The following is an 18,751-nucleotide window of genomic DNA, read 5'->3' on the forward strand; positions in this document are numbered from 1 at the left end:
AATACCAGGAGTGTGTGAAAACATTGTGAAGAGTTACATAAAACTTAAAAAGATGAGAGGCCTATAATTTTCATCATAAGTACACCTCACCAATGAGATACTCCAAGATAAAAAAAACCATCCAGAAAATCAGATTTTTTTAAGAATTTGCAAAGTATCGTGGAAACCAACAAAAAAAATAGTTTAAATGTTTCAGTACATATCCAATCCCAATGAAGTTGGGACTTTGTGATAATTAAACTACAATGATTTGAAAATCATATTCAACCTGTATTTAATCGAATAAGCTACAAAAACATTTAATGCTGAAACTTTTCTTTTTCAGCACATACCTCACAATTTTATGGGTGCATCACATTAAAAAAAAAGGCTGGGACAGGTGGCAAAAAAAAAAAAAAGTGATAAGTTTTGTTCAAACACCTGTTTGAACAAGTGAACAGGCTAAGTGTTATAAGGTTTGTTCCATGATATGGTATAGAAGGAGGTCCCCTGAATTGCTGTCAATCACAAGCAAAAATGGGGCGCGGTTGACCTTTTAGTGAGCAGTACGTGAGAAAATAGTCAAACAGTATAAGGACAATGTTACTCAACATACAACTGCAAGGAATTTAGGGATTTCACGATCTATGCTCCATAATCATCAAAAGGTTCAGAGAATCTGGAGAAATCACGGCATGTAAGTGGCAAGGCTGAAACCCCATGAACTCCAATCCTTCACACAGCACTGAACCAAAAGGAACAACGTGTAATGGATATCACCACATGGATTCAGGAACACTTCAGAAAACAAATGTCAGGAAATACAGTTTAGCACTACATCTGTAAGTCAGTCACTCATATTTGAAAAAAGTACAGGTGTGGTCAGTCATGCCCGCAGATATAAAGTTACGGGTGTGGTCCACCAGTCATGCCCGCAGATATAAAGTTGCGGGTGTGTGTTCTGTGAGTGAGTGAGTGCACCCCTTTAAGATCGGAGGGTTAGTGTTAGGTAAACTAGGAAGTAGAAGTAGGCTGAGCAGAGACCGTGTGAGTCCATGTACAAAAACAAAAACAAAAAAAAAAACGTCAGGCTGTGATTCACTGTGTTGGATCGGTTTCACATGCACTGAGTGTGTGCAACAAGAGCGCAATGGCACATCTTAGAGGGAACATTAGTCAAGACTACAAAAAATAAGCGACGTCTTTCAATATCTATGTATTTCTACCTGTAACAAATTTTACCTGCGTGATTTTTCATGCTCAACTGTGCAGATTTGCTTGTGCGATGGTGCGCGGGTGCATGACTGCTGTAAGTGCAACTTAAAACTACACTATGCAAAGCAAAAGCCATTCATCAACACCCAGAAATGCTGCAGACTTCGCTGCGTCTGATCTCATCGAAGATGGACTGATGTCAGTGGAAGAAAGTTCTGTGGTTCGAAGAGTCCACATTTCGTATTGTGTTTGGAGACTGTAGATGATGTGTCCTGTGAGCCGAAGAGGAAAATAACCATCTGGGCTGTTAGGGATGTAAAATTTAAAAGACAGCATCTGTGCTGGTATAGGGCTATGTTATTGCCAATGAAGGCACCATTAATGCTGAAAGGCACACACAGGTTTTGGAGAAACACATGCAGCCATCCAGCCATCTTTTTCATGGACTCCCTCTGCATATTTCAGCAAGACAATGCTAAACCACATTCTGCATGTGTTGCAACAGCATGGCTTCGTAGTAAAACAGTGTGGGAACTAGATTGGCCTGTCTGCAGTCTAGACCTGTCTCCCATTGAAAATGTGTGGCGCATTGCAAAGTGTAAAAGTTTGCTCACATTTTTATGGAAGCACAAGCCAGTAGTCTGTCACAGAGCAGAAGCAATGCACGGAAACCAATTGCAGTTTTAGCGCTCAAATCATTTTTGGGACTCTTTTGTTACAGGATTTATTATTAAAAAAATATATATACTTAAAAAAGAACCGGCAATGTACTGGACTCTTGAGGAAACCTATGCCACAATTTTTTGGGGGCAAAACAATGGCAAAGAACCATTACCAAATAATATAGCGGTTCCTTCATTTCAACAAAAACGTGTCAGATGTGTCAGACAAAATGTAAAAGTATGTCCAGTGCTGGACAACTTGGTACAGAAATTCAAGATAGTGTACGAGCCAGAAGAGAACATCTGCATGTATGAGGGAATGATGAAGTGGCAGTGGCACCTATCCTTCCAGGTATACAACCCACAAAAAAAATTCAAGTATGGAATAAAATTCTATAATCATGTCCAACTCAAAGACAGGATATTGTTACACCATGCTGCCATATATGGGGGAGTCCTGCACGGTCTCAAGTGCATTTTTAATTTTAATTTCTATACAGCTTCTTAGGACCTGGCAACACTGTACATAGACAACTTTTACAAATCCGTTGGCCTTTGTGAGAGGCAACAAAAACAACAACAGAGTGTACATTGGGGGCTGAGGATAGGTTGCCTACAATTATGACAGGGTTATGGTTGTTGCATAGCAGGACATACATACTGTAAAATTGATCACAACCTACCACAAAGACAATGCAAACAATGGATGTGTGGAAAAAGGGACATAAACAAAAGGTGCCAGTTTCTAATACAGAATGTGTTGTGAAATACAACATGCACATGAAGGGACTTGATGAACTTCACCAGAACATTGCCTATTACTTATCTTTTTTCAAATCTTTATGTTCTTAATAAACTGAAAAAAAACATGCAAAAGTCTAGCCCTCTTGCTGTTTGAAAAACAAAAGATCAGACCACATGCTGTTGATACGCAGCACCAAACTCGGTTACTGTATAGTTATGACCCCACAAGCAGGCTTGACAGACAGCTGGCCAAGGACAAGCTTTAATATCTAAAGCCTACAAGCAAAAAACAAATAAATAAAAATTCAGTGTCTGAAAGATGTGGCGTGTTCTGTGCCCTTGCACAAAGGAGACAGTTTCCACATTTACTCCCCAAAAAATAATTTTAGAAGGAACCACCCTCCCACTGCAACATTCCCACACGCCTCTGCACATTCTGGCACTCCCCTGCACGCTCGAGCATGACTCCAATGTTTAAACGCCCCATCAAAATACCAAATTAACAATTAATATCATGACAGGTAATGCTTATTATTAAATATGACCAAGAACAGGCAAAAACATGCAGAAACACTATATATGCAGGTTTATCTAAAATGTGCCCAAATGTACAGAAAGGTGCAAAAACATGCAGAACATACAAAAATGTGCAGTAAAGAGCGAAAACATGCAAGAAAACTTTTTCTTCTTTCTTTGAAAATGGACCCACAAACTTTGAGCTTCGAAAAAAAAAATGTTGCATAATGTCTTAAAGCTATTATAATCATAGGTCATTTAAAAAGGTGAGATACCATTTGACAATTTACTAGTTGAATTCAGAAGGCTTCAATTTCCAATATCTATGTAATGTGAAATAAGTATCAACAAGTCAAGGTCAGTTTCTGAAAGTTATTGGATTGAATTGGCATTGTTTTTCACATGATCGGTTTTGCGTTGGTTGCTCAAGGGTTGCCAGACGTAATTTGTATGTACTGGCAGAGAATATGCACTGCAGTAAAACCTCTGTTTGATGTGCGCCTAACCCGCTAGTTGTATAGTAACAGATTTTAAAGTGACTCATTTAAATGAAAAAAAAAGAGGGGGGGGGGACTAGAAAGGAGCTCTCAATGGGATTAAGGTCTGGGGAGATTGGACCCAAAATCTTTTTCTCTCTGAGTCACGTAGTTATCACTTTGCCTTATAGCAAGGTGCTCCATCGTCCTGTAAAAGGAAATGTCACCTAACTTTTCGTGGATGGTTGGCAGAGGTTGCTCTCCGAGGATGTTTTGGTACCATTCTTTATTCATGGCTGTGTTTTTAGGCAAAATTGTGATGACCCCAAACCCTCAACTGAGAAGCAACCCCACACATGAATGGTCTCAGCATGCTTTACTGATAAGATGATATAGGATGGATGATAGCGCTCACCTTTTCTTCTCCGAACAACCTTTTTTCTGGATGCCCCAAACGATCAGAAAGGGGACTCATCAGAGAAAATGACTTTATCCCAGTCCCCAGCAGTCCAATTCCTGTACATTTTGCAGAATATCAGTTTGTCACTGATGTTTTTCTCAGAGAGAAGTGGCTTCTTTGCTACACTTCTTGACACAACGCCATTTTCCAAAAGTCTTCACCTCATTGTGTGTGCAGATGCACTCACACTTCGTTGCTGATATTCCTGAGCAAGCTCTGCAATGGTGGTAGTATAATCCCGCAGTTGAATGAACTTAATGAAAAGGTCTTGGCATTTTCTGGACTTTCTTGGGCACCCTGAAGGCTCCTTCACAGCAAATGAACCTCTCTACTTGAAGTTCTTGATGATCCGATAAATCAATTTAGGTGCAGTCTTACTAGCAGCAATATCTTTGCCTGTAAAGCCTTTTATGTGCATCGCAATGATGACTGCACACATTTCCTTGGCAGTAACAATGTTTAACAGAGGAAGAACAATGATTTCAAGCACCACCCTCCTTATCTGGCTAGCATTCTAAATCAATTAGCATAAAGTGATCTCACTCCTTGTCCTCAACAATACTCCACTGTTTCATCTAACATCCCTAAGGGATTAAAAGGCTGGACTACTACGTGAGAACAGCACAAGTTCAGCAGTAACTCGAGACCCTAACCCTAAAATTAAATTGAGAACGACAGACTGAAATGACATGCAAGAGTTTCTGAGGCTGTTCAACCCCAATGCATTAGTAGTTTCTGTGAACAGAAGTAGGAGGACTAAAAACTGACTTTTCTGTTATGTTTGAGCTGTGTTACAATCTCCGTTTACAAAACGGGTGTGTAAATATTTACGAAATCTGTTATATCTAATTTTTACAACTTCCCAGTGCGTACGGATTACAGTATATATCCGGCTTAAGGTCCAGTGCGGTTTGTGTATGGAAAAAAACAAATGCTACAAAGAGCGGACGCAGTTTATAAACCGGTGTCCAATGTCGTCCGGAAAATACAATAAAACAAACTTATTTTAAGCTGTCCTGCTGTTACGTAACTAGAAGCTAAATATACACACGTCAAAGTAACTTGTGCTATGTTCAGTACCGGACAAAGTGGTTTTGCCCATTAGTTAACGCAAATGACACTATCATTCACACATGACTATTGAAAGCGAATTACAAAAAAGCTTCGTCTTAAGGACATGCCAAATCGCTGTAGAGTTTACTGGTTCATAAACAACAGGTGAGAGTTAAAGCTTGTCCTAATTTATTTTCTCTTATAATTGCAACAGCGAACAAGAACAGGAGTACTGAATTTGACCCAAAGTGGCTCCAAATACCTAAGTTTAAGTCATGGCTGTATGCAACAGCATGGTAAATTTAGCAGCTGCATTATAGCTTCTAATTTTTTTTTTATTTTTTTTTGGGGGGGGGTGTTTATATTGTAATTTTATTGATGCTACATTTTAGGGTTGTTTTGTCGGGATTGACAGGAGCGGCACAGAATTGGGTTCTCTAACCTGATACATTATAATGTGCTTCATCATCAGGCGATTTTATAAGGATGTGCCCGTCTTCGGTGTAATGACATTTTTTACAGAATATGGATGTTTCAAAAGATGTACATGCCAATGTTTGGGACTTTTTGGCTCACGAGTTGCAAATATCTTCTCCAATTTGATGGCAGTCTTAGGGAAAAGCAAAAAGTATGGATATTAATTTTTCCTCATCAACCATTAATAAAACATTTATCAACTCGAGCTTCTCAACATAGAGCTCATGCACCTACATCATAAAATCACATGATTTTTGTTTACATCGCCATATTGCCACTCAAAGCGTAGTTGAAAGTTAATTCCATTGAGAAAAAACGAAAATGTCTTATACCATGACACCAAGAGTTTTGTCCGATACCGTTAACAATTTACTGTAGAAGGTGATAATAAATGATGGTACATGGAAAAATGAGATACACTTGGCATAGAGGACTCATATTTAATGCCGAAGTCGATGTTTAAGAAATTTGACAAATTGCTTCCACTTGTCTTGGACAACTGGATTTGCACATGTAACTGATGAATAAATCATCGAGATTAACACAGAAGTGTTTGTAACCATATAAAGGTCTGGACCCATACAAATACTTTGTTGCTGTTACTTAAATAAATGACCCCTGGTTTTACACAAACTCTTATCCATTAACTATGATTGAAAAAAAAAAAAATTAGGACAGGGAGTCATCTCCTCCATACACTGAAGCGTATTGCTGCCACATAACCCATTTTACACATTTTAATACGAATTTTTCTCAAATGAGTCAACTTGGAGTTATAAATACTGCTTGATAATTTGAGATTGAGAAGAAGAACTCCTACCTGAAATGGCGTGTGTATTTCGTTTATCTCATCTTTTCAGCTAGTATTCCTTAGAATGATCTATCTGAAGAACTGTCTCACCTATTGGGACCACCAACAGCGCAACAGGTCTTGGGGATTGTGAAAAAACTGCTCCGGTTTAATGACTCCCGCACTGCCAAGCATCTTACTTTGACGGGCAATATGGCATTGTGAAAACGGTGACGTCACGTGCACGATCTCTATACCACCAAGAGTGGAAAAAAATAAGCATTTGAACACCCTGCTATATTGCAAGTTCTCCCACTTAGAATTCATGGAGAGAGAATTTGAAAAGAAAAATCCAGAAATCACAACATATGATTTTTTAACCATTTGTGCAGCTGCAAATAAGTATTTGAACACCTGTCTATCAGCTACAATTCTGACCCTCAAAGACCTGTTAGTCCACCTTTAAAAGTCCACCTCCAGTCCATGTATTATCCTGAATCGGATGCACATGTGTGAGCTTGTTAGCTGCATAAAGACACCTGTCTATCCATTCAAGCATTAAGACTCAAACTTGTAGCATAGCCAAGACCAAAGAGCTGTCCAAAATTTTACAACTCCACACGGCTTTAAAGGGCTACGGAGAAATTGCCAAGCAGCTTGGTGAAAAAAGGTCTATCATTGGAGCACTCATTAGAAAATGGAAGAAGCTAAACATGACGGTCAATCTCAATCGGAGTGGAGCCGCATGCAAGATATCACCTCGTGGGGTCTTAATGATCCTTAGAAAGGTGAGGAATCAGCCCAGGACTAGACGCCAGGACTTGGTCAATGACCTGAAAAGAGCTGGGACCACTGTTTCCAAGGTGACTGTTGGTCATACACTAAAAAAGATGTCATGGTTTGAAATCATGCAGGGCACGGAAGGTTCCCCTGCTTAAACCAGCACATGTCAAGACCCGTCTTAAATTTGCCAATGACCATTTGAATGATACAGATGGGTCATGGGAGAAAGTTTTGTGGTCAGATGAGACCAAAATGGAACTTTTTAATTCTGCTAACCGTGATTGGAGGAAGACGAATGATGAGTTCCACCCCAAGAACACCAACCTTACTGTGAACCATGGGGGTTGGTAGCATCATGCTTTAGGGGTGTTTGTCTGCACATGGGACATGACGACTGCACTGTATTAAGGAGAGGATGATCATGGCCGTGTATTGTGAGATTTTGGGGAACATCCTCATTCCCTCAGTCAACTACTCAGAACAACTACAGAAAACCTTTGGCCTCTGTAATAGCAAACAAAGGGTACTGCACCAAATATTGACATTGGTTTTCTCAGGTGTTCAAATACTCATTTGCACCTGTATCACACAAATCGTTCAAACATCATACACTGTGATTTCTAGATTTTTCTATTTAGATTAATCTCTCTCAGACCGGACATGCACCTACGATAAAAATTTCAGATACTCCCATGATTTCAAAGTGGGAGAACTTGCAAAATAGCAGGGTGTTCTTATTTTCTTCACTGTAGCACTAATCAAAACCATCAATATTGAATTTGGGGAATAGATCTTCCAACATCAACATTTCAGACAGTATCAATCCTTCCCCACAGCAGTGACACTGTGCCAGTAGGCGTAATGGTGTCTCATCACAGCACACTTAGTTGTTGTTTTTTTGTGTCGTGTTTGTGTATTTTTGCCTGAACCCACACAAGGTTGAGCAAAACCTACTACATCCAGTCAGCACACAACCTTCTGAATATAGCATTACACCATGAAAAGAGATAATCATACACTTTTTTTCTCACTTGTACCAGACGGCATCTTGATGATCTCCAATACTTATTGGGAAAATACTCTTGCGATCTGAATAGACAAAAGGTGAAAGGTGTGTGTGTCCTATTACATCTGGCATAAAAGTAACATCACATTTCCTAAAAAAAAATAACCTACTGAGAGTAAAATATGGTGGTGGTCGTGTGATGGTCTGTAACTATTTTGCAGCACCTAGGACTTTAAAGACTTGCCATTATAAATGGAACCATGAATTTCGATTTCTACCAGAAAATCCTGAAGGAGAATATCCCAACACCTGTTTGTGATCTTAAACTGAAATGAACTTAGATTCTGCAACAGGACAATGAGCCAAAACATTAAATGCACACCTGAATGACTGCAGGAAAGAAAAAAAAAAAAGAGGTCAAGTTAAAGTCCTGACCTGAATCTTATGAGGTTCATGCTCAAAAACCCTCCAATCAGGTTGAATTACAGTTCTGCGAAGATGAGTTGGCAGAAATTCCTCCACAACACTAAGAGACTCATTTAACGGAAGCTGACGATTGCATTTCTGCTGAGGGTGGCTGAAAAATTAATGGCAATCTTTTATCCGCACAGTGTCATGTATTGTCCCCCACCCCAACCCAACCCCGCGCCTTTAGTCATGAAAGTATATATTTAAAAACTGCATTTTGTGTGTACTTGTGTTGTCTTTTTTTTTGATGATGGAAGCATTTAAGTGTGACAAACTGGAAAAGGTGCAAAGATGGATGTCTTTGGTTATCCTTTAATTTTTATGTAAACATGCATACATTTTCATTTTGTCTTTTCAAAATGTATAAAATAAATGACCAGTTTAGTTAGCTACTGCTTGTTGCAGACAAATTTCATATTCACAGTAACATTTATCAACCAACTAGAGTCACTGTCAACCTTCTATGAAATGTACAAATCTATAGCACTCACTACGTCTAGACTACACATGGTGCAGTGCTACCAATGAAAAAGTTAATTTAAAGCCCTGTGTTTGATTTTACATTGTATTCTAGAGTAGAATAAGGGACAAGAATAAATAATTTTTGAACATTTGTGAATATGCCTTTCTTCCCTCAACAAACTTGGATTTAAATATAGAAAAACTACAGTGGTACCTCTACTTACGAAAGTCATCTGTTCCAGATGTCGTTTCGTACCGTGAATTTGTCGTAGGTAAGAAGCACATTTTACATGTAAATAGACTAATACATTACAAGCCAATTTTAAGCATTCAAAATACATAATGTAAAGAATATTAAAAATTATGTTCCTTTACCTTTGGTGCTTGGTGTCTATGCAAGGAAAAGGGTGAGTGGAGAGCATAAACAGACGTGATTTGACTGAATGAAAAAAGACTAGAAATATAGCCGGGGGTCTGGGGCCGCAAGTATTATCAAAGGATGATCACCAATTTTAACATGCAAGTTTTATAATTTGTATTATGAATTAAATATATGTAATACATCTATAAATAAATGCTATTCTGTTTTCAAAATGTACACTATGATTGCTCATTATTTAGGTGCATACCTTTACCGCAAAAAATTACAGATTCAAATACAAATTCAACTAAGTAAACTACTAGAAGTGAAACTAAATTGAATTCAGATTTGCATCATGTCATGCAAGTGTGCTTTCATAGCGTGTATATTGTATCTATTCAAAAACTTTTAATTTCTTGTTTTTGTAAGTGATTGCAACATTTGAATTTCACAATTATTAACGTCATCCTTTGTTATCAGTAAATAATACAGACATGTTTACAAGTAATTGCTTCTGAACTTTCACCTCATTATTGACTACCCTGTCTGCAACTGGCGTTGGTTGTTGGCCTTGGGTTGACATCTGAATTTAACAGCTATGGAAAAGTTTGTCTTTGTTGCTTCCAGTTGTTTGACGTGTCGTTTCACATGAACTTCCAATGCCTTGAAACCTCTTGATCCATAGTCAATAGTATTCTGACTCCATGTGCAAAATGCTTTACCAGCTCGATCGATTTTGCGAATGAAGTCGCTAAACAGAGTGGCAACTTCCTTCTTTCCAACTGTATCGACGATTTCTCCATCCAATCCCATCGGAATTTATCTTTGACATATCACTTTGACATTTCATTTTTGACAGGAAAGCTCTAGAGCACTGCCATCGTGTTGACTTGAAAATGGCCCGATGAACCGCCTTGTATACAACAAGCATTTTCATTGGTCAGGAGGAACACATTCGACCGATCAACTGACGCCTACCTATTGTTCCCACCTCTCTTCCAAAAGTCGGACTGGAAAATAAACAAGTGTGGATTCTGGCACGGGTTACGGTCGGAATATTGCAGAAAAATGCATAATTTTTTTTTTCATCATCAATGCAATTTAAAAAATTAATACCATACATGGAAAATTTACGTCTGCATAAGGCATCATGGGAGAGGAGGAGAAAGTTTGACAGATGAGAGAAAACATACGTACGAATGGACGCATGCACACCACTTAATTCCACTAACGTTTCTTGGGCCCCATGGTGAATGAAGATGAATAAACTTGCACAAAAAAAAAAACCTCAAGAGAAAGTTGGACTTTACCAATGTGTGGTAGTGTGATGCGATGACAGTTGAGTTGTCCAAGGAAAACAAAAACCATCATGGGAAAAGATTGGTGTCTTTCCTAGCTAATGGGGTGCCAGGAAGATGCTATGACGATAGCCAATGGGAGAGCAGCTCTATTCCGCCACACAAACCAACAGAGGATATGGATCATAGGTAAAGATTGAGTTCCCACCTAGCCAATGGAATTCCAGGAAGATGGGAATGGGAATGTTGCTCGATCGCGCCACATAAACCAAGATACAGGATGTTTACATTCAGTGGAATTCGGGGGCTGAAAATCCCGGGGGAAATGATGGATCGGCAAAAAAGTGAAACTCTTGGATATGATCAAAGACCACAGAATTTATGTTTTTGTGGCGCCATGATGACGTGAATCAGCGTAAACAATCTGAAGCTGCAATGAAGCATTTAACCCCTCGAGGACGAGGCAAAGGTTGGTTTGAAAACTTTCAAAAGCGTGTGATAATATGGTACGAGCTGTCGAGTTTAGGAATTCTGCTGATAGCGTTGTCTTTGTACAGTGTGTTGGATTAAATCAATTGTACATGAAGTTCTCATTTTTGCTCTCTTGTTTTGTTTTTAATGCTCTTTAGTTATGGTTAATCTGGGATTTGCTTATCGACGCACGGTTGCTTTATTTATCATGTTAACTGTGTAAATAAAGAGGATTCATGGAGATGTGGCCAGAATGATTTGGAGACGGTGAGACAGACATCCTGCAGTCTGTGAAAAAAAAGTGAGGAGGGGGCGCCACACGGGCGAGTTGGAAGTGATGTAACAGAGGCACGCTGGAGGTGACGTCACAACAATACGCCACGGACATTTGTCTGACGTCTGTTTGTGACTTTCTGTACTACAATAAAAATGTTATTTTATTGTTACTGTTTAAGTAGACACTTGTAGTGTTGTAATTTTTGTATCAAGTTGGCAATGTATAAACGCTGTGCTGTGGAATAAATATTCTGGTACTCGTACAGCAACCCCAGTGGAACGGAAGTGATGTCACACCATGTTGTCGGCATTCAGTGAGACGCTAGAGGACCTCACGAGTTTCATTTGTTTTGACTTTCTGTACTGCAATAGTAATATTTTATTGTTATTGTTTAACTAAACACTTACTGTTGTAATTTTTGTCTCATGTGAGCAAAGTATAAATGCTGTACTGTTGATTAAACATTCTGGTACCCACGCGGCAGCTCCAGATGAAGTTTCCGAGTGACGAATGGTAACTAATAGTGTTTTATAATTTATTATTATATTATGCATTTAGAATACTGTATGTATTATATGCATAAGATTTTCTAATTAAATATTGAACTAAATACCTATTTTTGTCTCACATACGCAAAGTACAAATACTGTTTACATATTTTAAACATTCTAGTAATTACATAAACATACACGCCCCGCTACTTTGCAGTTTTTATCTTTTCGCGGGTGGTTCTGGTACCAAAATGCAAAAAACGAGGGATTACTGTATTCAATTTTATCTACATAAAATGACATTTTAGCAAGATTTTCATCCCGTTAAGATGTTTTTTCAGGAAAACTTCGAGTTTTATTTATTTTTTTTTTCAATTAAAAAATAATGAATTTGTTGCTGTAACATGACAAATTAACGGGACAAAGTATGACTACATAAACCCTGACGAACACAAGTATTGGATCTCGGTTTCCCTTGCCTGGACGCAGGTCACCGGGGCTCCCCTCTGGAGCCAGGCCTGGAGCTGGGGCTCGAAGGTGAGCACCTGGTAGCCAAGCTTGCACCAATGGGGCTCAGCCAGGAACAGCCCGAAAGGGTAACATGGGTTCCCCTTCCCAAGGGGTCACCACCTGTGAGAGGGGCCACAGGGGTCAGGTGCAATATGAGCTGGGCGGTAGTTGGAGGCAGGGACATTGGCGATTTAAACCCTGGCTACAGAAACTAGCATTAGGGACATTGAATGTCACCTCTCTGACAAGGAAGGAGCCCGAGCTGGTGTGTGAGGTTGAGAAATTCCAACTAGATATAGTCTAACTCTCCTCTATGCACCACTTGGGCTCTGGTACCAGTCCTCTTGAGAGGAGATGTATTGTGTTCCATTCTGGAGTGGCCTACGATGAGAGGCGCCGAGCAATTGCTGGTATACTTATTGCCCCTCGGTGTGGGGCCTGTACCAATTTTGTTCATAACTTTTATAGACAGAATTTTTAGGCGCATTCAGGGTGTAGAGGGTATCCGGTTTGGTGGCCTCAGCATTGCATCACTGCTTTTTGCAGATGATGTGGTTCTGTTGGGTTCATCAAGTCGTGATCTTCAACGCTCACTGGAGCGGTTCGCAGCTGAGTGTGAAGCGGCTGGGTTGAGAATCAGGACCTCCAAATCTGTTATCATGGTCCTCAGTCAGAAAAGGGTGGCGTGTCCTCCCCAGGTCGGGGATGAGATCCTACCCCAAGTGGAGGAGTTCAAGTATCTTGGGGTCTTGTTCACAAGTGAGGGAAGAATGGAGCGAGAGATTGACAGGCGGATCAGTGTAGCGTCTAAAGTGATGCAAACTTTGTTTTGAACCATTGTGGTAAATAGGGAGTTAAGTTGAAAGGCGAAACTCTCAACTTACCAGTCGATCTACGTTCCTACCCTCCCCTATGGGCACGGAACTTTCTTCCGCAGGGTGTCCAGGCTCTCACTTAGATAGGGTGAGAAGCTCTATCATCCGGGAGGGACTCAGGGTCGAGCCGCTTCTCCTCCGCATTGATAGGAGGCAGATGAGGTGCCAGGGGCATCTGATCCGGATGCTTCCTTGACGCCTCCCTGGTGAGGTGTTCTGGGTACGTCCCACCAGAAAGAGGCCCCCGGGGATTACCCAAGACACACTGAAGAGAGTATGTCTCTCGGCTGACCTGGGAACACCTCAGGATCCCTCTGGAAGTACTGAATGAAGGCTGGAGAAAGGGAAGTCTGGGTATCCCTGTTTAAGCTACTCCCCCCACAACCTGACACGGAAAAGCGGTAGAAGATGGATGGAACACGACAAAGTTTCCATAAATATTTTAATACCTACGGCATTCATGGACACATGAGCCTAGTTATAATTCAAACACTCCTAATACGAGGGTATTCTAGGAAAAATTTCTCCCCTGTAGGTGCCACTGGACTGAAAGTTTTGAGAACCCCTAATTTTAGGGACGTATTAATTAATCCACTTGCGAGATAGTGGCTTACATTAAATGTGAAAAAGGATATCATCAAACGCAACAAAATACACCGTCAGTAGAAAATAACACTTTTATGGTAAATAAATGGGAAGAGCACTGAAAATGTAAATATCACCAACTAAAGTGTTGCTTATCCTCTTACAAATGTATTGCTTCCCCACTCTTTAGTAACTTTCAGTTCCTAAAACATTTTACTCACCATTTTCTCTTGCTGCAGCCTCCAGCGCTTCTCCTTAGCTCTGGTGTTTTGAAACCAGATCTGTACCACTTTGAGGGGCAGGTTAAGCTCAGCACCAATGGCCTCACACTCCATGGCATTAGGGTGGGCACAGGTCTCATAGCAGGACTGCAGAATGGAGAGCTGCAGGCAGGACAAATGCGTGCGTGGCCTACGGCTGGAAGAGTGGGCCAGAAAGCTGTTTTCGGTGGGACTTGATTTACCCAGGACAGGGGTGGATGAGCGGGCTACCTTTGCCAAGTTAGGGGTGCTGGGGCTGACTGGTGCAATGCTAGGGGTAGGCGGAGGGGGGATAGTACGGGGAGGCACATGAGCGGGAAGAGCAAGTTCCTCTCGTGACAGAGTGTTGATCCTGATCGGGACTTTCGGGGTCCAATAGTTAAGGCCATTCAGTTTCTGGGGCAACACAGTCGTGGAAGGAGGCCTGTTATTGATGGGTGTTGTAGGAAGCTTGGGTACCATGCGGTTGGTCATCCTCGGTGCGGTCTCATTCTCGTCATCTATATCCTCGTCTGTTTTGTCCTCCTCACTCTCGTCGTCTACATTTTTTTGCTGCTTCAGTCGAGGGGCAATGGGAACAAGATCCTTGGGAGACGTTAAAATGGTTGGGACAATGCTGGATGCAACTTTGACCATGGGGACACTGCTGGTGGTTTCAAGCTTGGTCTTTGGCATTGCAGAGGCACTGCTGCTCCCCACAGAGATGTCAGAAACCACTTCCTTGGGTTTGATTGGAACAGGAGTGTTTTTTTTCACCACAACGTGTTTGCTTTCAGTCTTGATAAGGGTGCGCACAATTGGAGCAGTTGTGATGCAGCCGGTATTGTTTGGAATGGGCTTGTTGGAAAAAATGGGTTTGGAGAGCGGCCAAGTGAATTTTATGAGCGGTTTCCCAACTGCTGCCAGGGTGCCGTCGCTGATGAAGCGCACCTCACCTTTCCGTTCCCTCGCTCGCATGTTCTGAAACCATATCTGAACAACTTTTTTGGGAAGCTGAACCCACTCGGAGATTTGCTCAAATTCGTGTTTGCCAGGGTTGGGATCTTTGAAATAGCATCCATATAGTATGTCAAGCTGTTCAGCTTGAATGATGGTCCTGGAACGCCGCATATCACGATACCTTTTGCCTTTTGCCTTTCTTTGCTGTTGGTCTTTTTCCTTCTCTCTCTCTTTGTCGCTATCACACAGTGTGACATTCATTTTCTCATCCGGCCTTGTGTAAATACTGGACTTTGTCAGGTTATTGCTGTTGACCACATCCATACGACGATATGAAGAAGGCATAGTGGTATGAGATTCAGGTTTTACCTGAACAACAACCAGACTTTGAGAGGTGGGCCTCAGGCCAAGTCCATCAAGTAACTGTCCTTTCTGTGCTGAAATTGTGTCGGCCAGAGATGAGGATGAATTGTTTTTTCCCATACTAAGGTCCAGTGCAGTCTCACAGTTGCTGCCATTGGACAAGGATTGAGAAGATTGGTTCATGGAAGATGGTGATTGGGAAAGAAGAGAACAAGGGAAACGTGTGATGGACGGCGGATTTGAAAAGACTGGTATTTTGCTACCAACTAATGATGGTGTGAGTGAGAGGACATAAGGACTGAGGAATTGTGCAGAAAAAGGGGCAAGAGACAGTGGGAGTGAGTGAAGACCGCCACTTGGAACCTGGTCAAGAGAATAGGGCAGAGAATTGGGGGGATCCGCTTGGGCTTCCAACTCGAGATCCACATCAGGATCCATTCTCTCTTTTTTCACCTCCACCTCATGTTCAAATTCTCCTTTCCTTTTTTTGTTTACAGACCTCTGAACTCCTCCACCATCCTCTTCTTCATATTCGTCCTCCACATCAGAAAGAAACACTGTCGTGGAGCGCAAGACCTTCCCTCCAACTGAGTCTTTATCACAATGGACTTCAAGTTGCACTTCACCTCTAGCAGGGATCTCTGGGGACTCCCGAAAACCTCCATTCTGACTTTCCTCATCTGTCACAATCACAGAGGTATACACCTCATTTTCTGAATCAGATGTCAGACAGGAATCTCCCTGACCCTCTCTCCCAACACCTCGCTGTCTGTGCAGACGTCTTGTACGGGACAAATCTATCACCTGATTACCTGATACATCCGCATCCTCTTCCTCTTCTGCTATAATCAAGGAATTCTCATCGTCATCAAAGTCATTGTCACTGCTTGGAGTAGTCTTTGCAAATCCTGATGAGCACTGTTGGTGTGTGAGCTCTGTGTCTCTCTCTTTCCGTTTGCCATATCTGGCTTGACAAAGCCACTTGCGTACTTCCTCTTCTGAAAGCCCTACCTCTCTTCCCAGCGCCTCACAGTCCTCGCGGAGAGGACTAGCAGCATGAGCCTCACTTCGGGACTCAAAGAAAGCCCAAAGAACCTCGGACTGAAACTCTGACAACACTGGAGATTCTGGATACATGGACCCCATTGTGTTGCAATGTAGCCGATATTGGGTGCTTAAAACACTTGAAAATGGGCTTGATTTGGACGTACCAATAGATGCACAAGGACTTGTTGCAGCTTGGGATTTTTGGGGAGTGGAATCGGGGCTAAGAGTGAGATTCAAATGTACAGGGCTGTAGCTTGGGTTGCTAGGCATTGATAGAGATGAAAGATTATGGAGGCTCTTCTCCATAACAATTGGGGAGAAACCTGTACTTACTGATTTATCATTTTCCACATCCATCTGATGGGCCATGGTACTGCTATCGTTAGGCACTTTCCAAACATCATTACTTTCAACTTGCAATGTGCTTTCTGTATTTGGGCAACTCTCTTCATCAGGTTTATCTCTTTTTATGCTTTCCCTTTCTCCAATCTGATCTGAGTGCTTTTCAATACTGTCCTGCTTAACATTTTCCGCTGTATTAGTCGGAAGTGCAACAGGAGGCCACTGGTTCTGTAACAAACTAAGTCTTTGGGTCAAGAGGGCCTGCTGTGCTGTATTGAGACCTACAAATGGCACACACTGTGTGAGGAGCTGTCCTTGCTGGTTCTCACCAGACTGCTGGGTTTGCTGAGCTTGGATCCCATTCAAGATCAAGGGCATGACCATGTGGGGTTGAGGCACAATCTGAGTTGGATCAGAACCAGTAGGGTGGCTGGTTGCAAACAGGGAGGGGAGGAGAGGGTGCGAAAGTGTGCTCGGGCTGGATGTGAGGAGGGTGAGAAAGGCCGAGACTGCTTGAGCTGAAGCCACTGGGGATGTTTGGAGGTGCTCTGCATTTCTTGCTGTAGTCACCATCATGCTTCCCAGAGTAGCACAGTTGGTTGTGATCGCCAACTCGCCAGTTCCACTTATAGAAGTGCTCACTGTGGTATTTGGAGGACTGGAATTGCTGCTTCCACAACTACCAAGCGCAAATGAGTTCACAGCATTTCTGCTGCGCGTCTGGTGCAGGACGGATTTCAAATGACTCTCTAGGGTGATGGAATGATTGTAGGAGACTCGGCATATACCACACTGGTAGGGTTTGTTTGATACGTATGGCCGAGAAAGAACAGAGGGGGAAGGAGATGGAGGGGGGTCAATTTCCCGACCCTGTATTGTTGTCATTCTCTGAATGTGGGATGCAGAGTAGTAATGAACACCCAGGGCAGTTCTGCTAGGAAATGTTTCCAGGCAGGCATTGCAGTTGAACCAAGCATTATTTTCAGCAGGCCCAACATTTTTACTTTCTTCATACTCTGCAGCAGTTTGTTCACCTCCTATGATGCCATCTTCTGGCTCTGGTTCAGCTTCACCACCCTCCTGGTCTAACACTCTGTTTTCATCCATCTCCTCCTTATGTCGAAGTGGAACCTCCGAAGAAGGGTCGCAGAGTTCAGAGCAGATGTCTTTAGATGTTCTCTCTTGTGTACAAACTGCAACTGATTAAACAGATACACACACACATGAATAAATACAACAGTTAACTGCTGGACAGAAAGAAATATAAAACTTAGAATAAAATCCAAATGCTGATTCAATTTTTAAAACCATTCCGAATCAATAAATAATGCTCCGAAAACCAACTACCATTCACAATTCCACATCAAAATACCGAGAGTCCTTAGTTTATGACGGACGTCCTACTGCGTGTTCCTACGTGCTGCAAAAGTCATGATTCGTCAGTGTTAGCCGCATACACATTTATCTGTGGCTGGCCACCACAAAGGAGTTAGTCTACCACGAATAGATTTTGGCGCGTCATTAAAATGCAACAAATGTACCATTTCCCTGTACAACAATTCCAACTACACTGGTACATCTACTTACGAACATATCTACTAATGAAAAACTCAGGTTACAAAACACATCTTTGGAACAATAGTCTCGTTACAAGGGAAAATTCAGGATACGAAAGGCAAAAATAGGTGCTGGATTTGCAGCCCACAAATTCCACCAAACATAAACATCCTCCATCTTTGTTTGAGTGTGCGATGGAGCTGCTCTCCCATTGGCTACTGTCGTAGCATCTTCCTGGAATCCAACTGGCTAGAAGGGACAATCTTTTTTCATGATGCTTTTCA

The 18,751-nt window shown here is 41.6% G+C and overlaps 1 protein-coding gene across 9 annotated transcripts in view; it reads right to left on the reverse strand.

The window, feature by feature from the left end:
- zfhx2 (zinc finger homeobox 2) overlaps positions 1-18,751 on the reverse strand; it is an 88,204-nt gene that overhangs the window by 29,898 nt on the left and 39,555 nt on the right. For 8 of the 9 annotated variants that reach the window (XR_009792727.1, XM_061805261.1, XM_061805259.1 and 5 more), the window contains one exon: positions 14,181-18,109. Coding sequence is in view for 7 of the 9 variants with exons in the window: in XM_061805261.1 (XP_061661245.1) it covers positions 14,181-18,109 (3,929 nt within the window). In the remaining 2 variants the exon portion in view is untranslated. Of the gene's footprint in view, positions 1-12,468; positions 12,620-14,180; positions 18,110-18,751 lie in introns of all 9 variants that reach the window. The other variant, XR_009792728.1, reaches the window with a different exon arrangement.

Source organism: Syngnathoides biaculeatus, chromosome 19 (genome assembly GCF_019802595.1).
Source record: "Syngnathoides biaculeatus isolate LvHL_M chromosome 19, ASM1980259v1, whole genome shotgun sequence".
Classification (NCBI taxonomy): domain Eukaryota; kingdom Metazoa; phylum Chordata; class Actinopteri; order Syngnathiformes; family Syngnathidae; genus Syngnathoides; species Syngnathoides biaculeatus.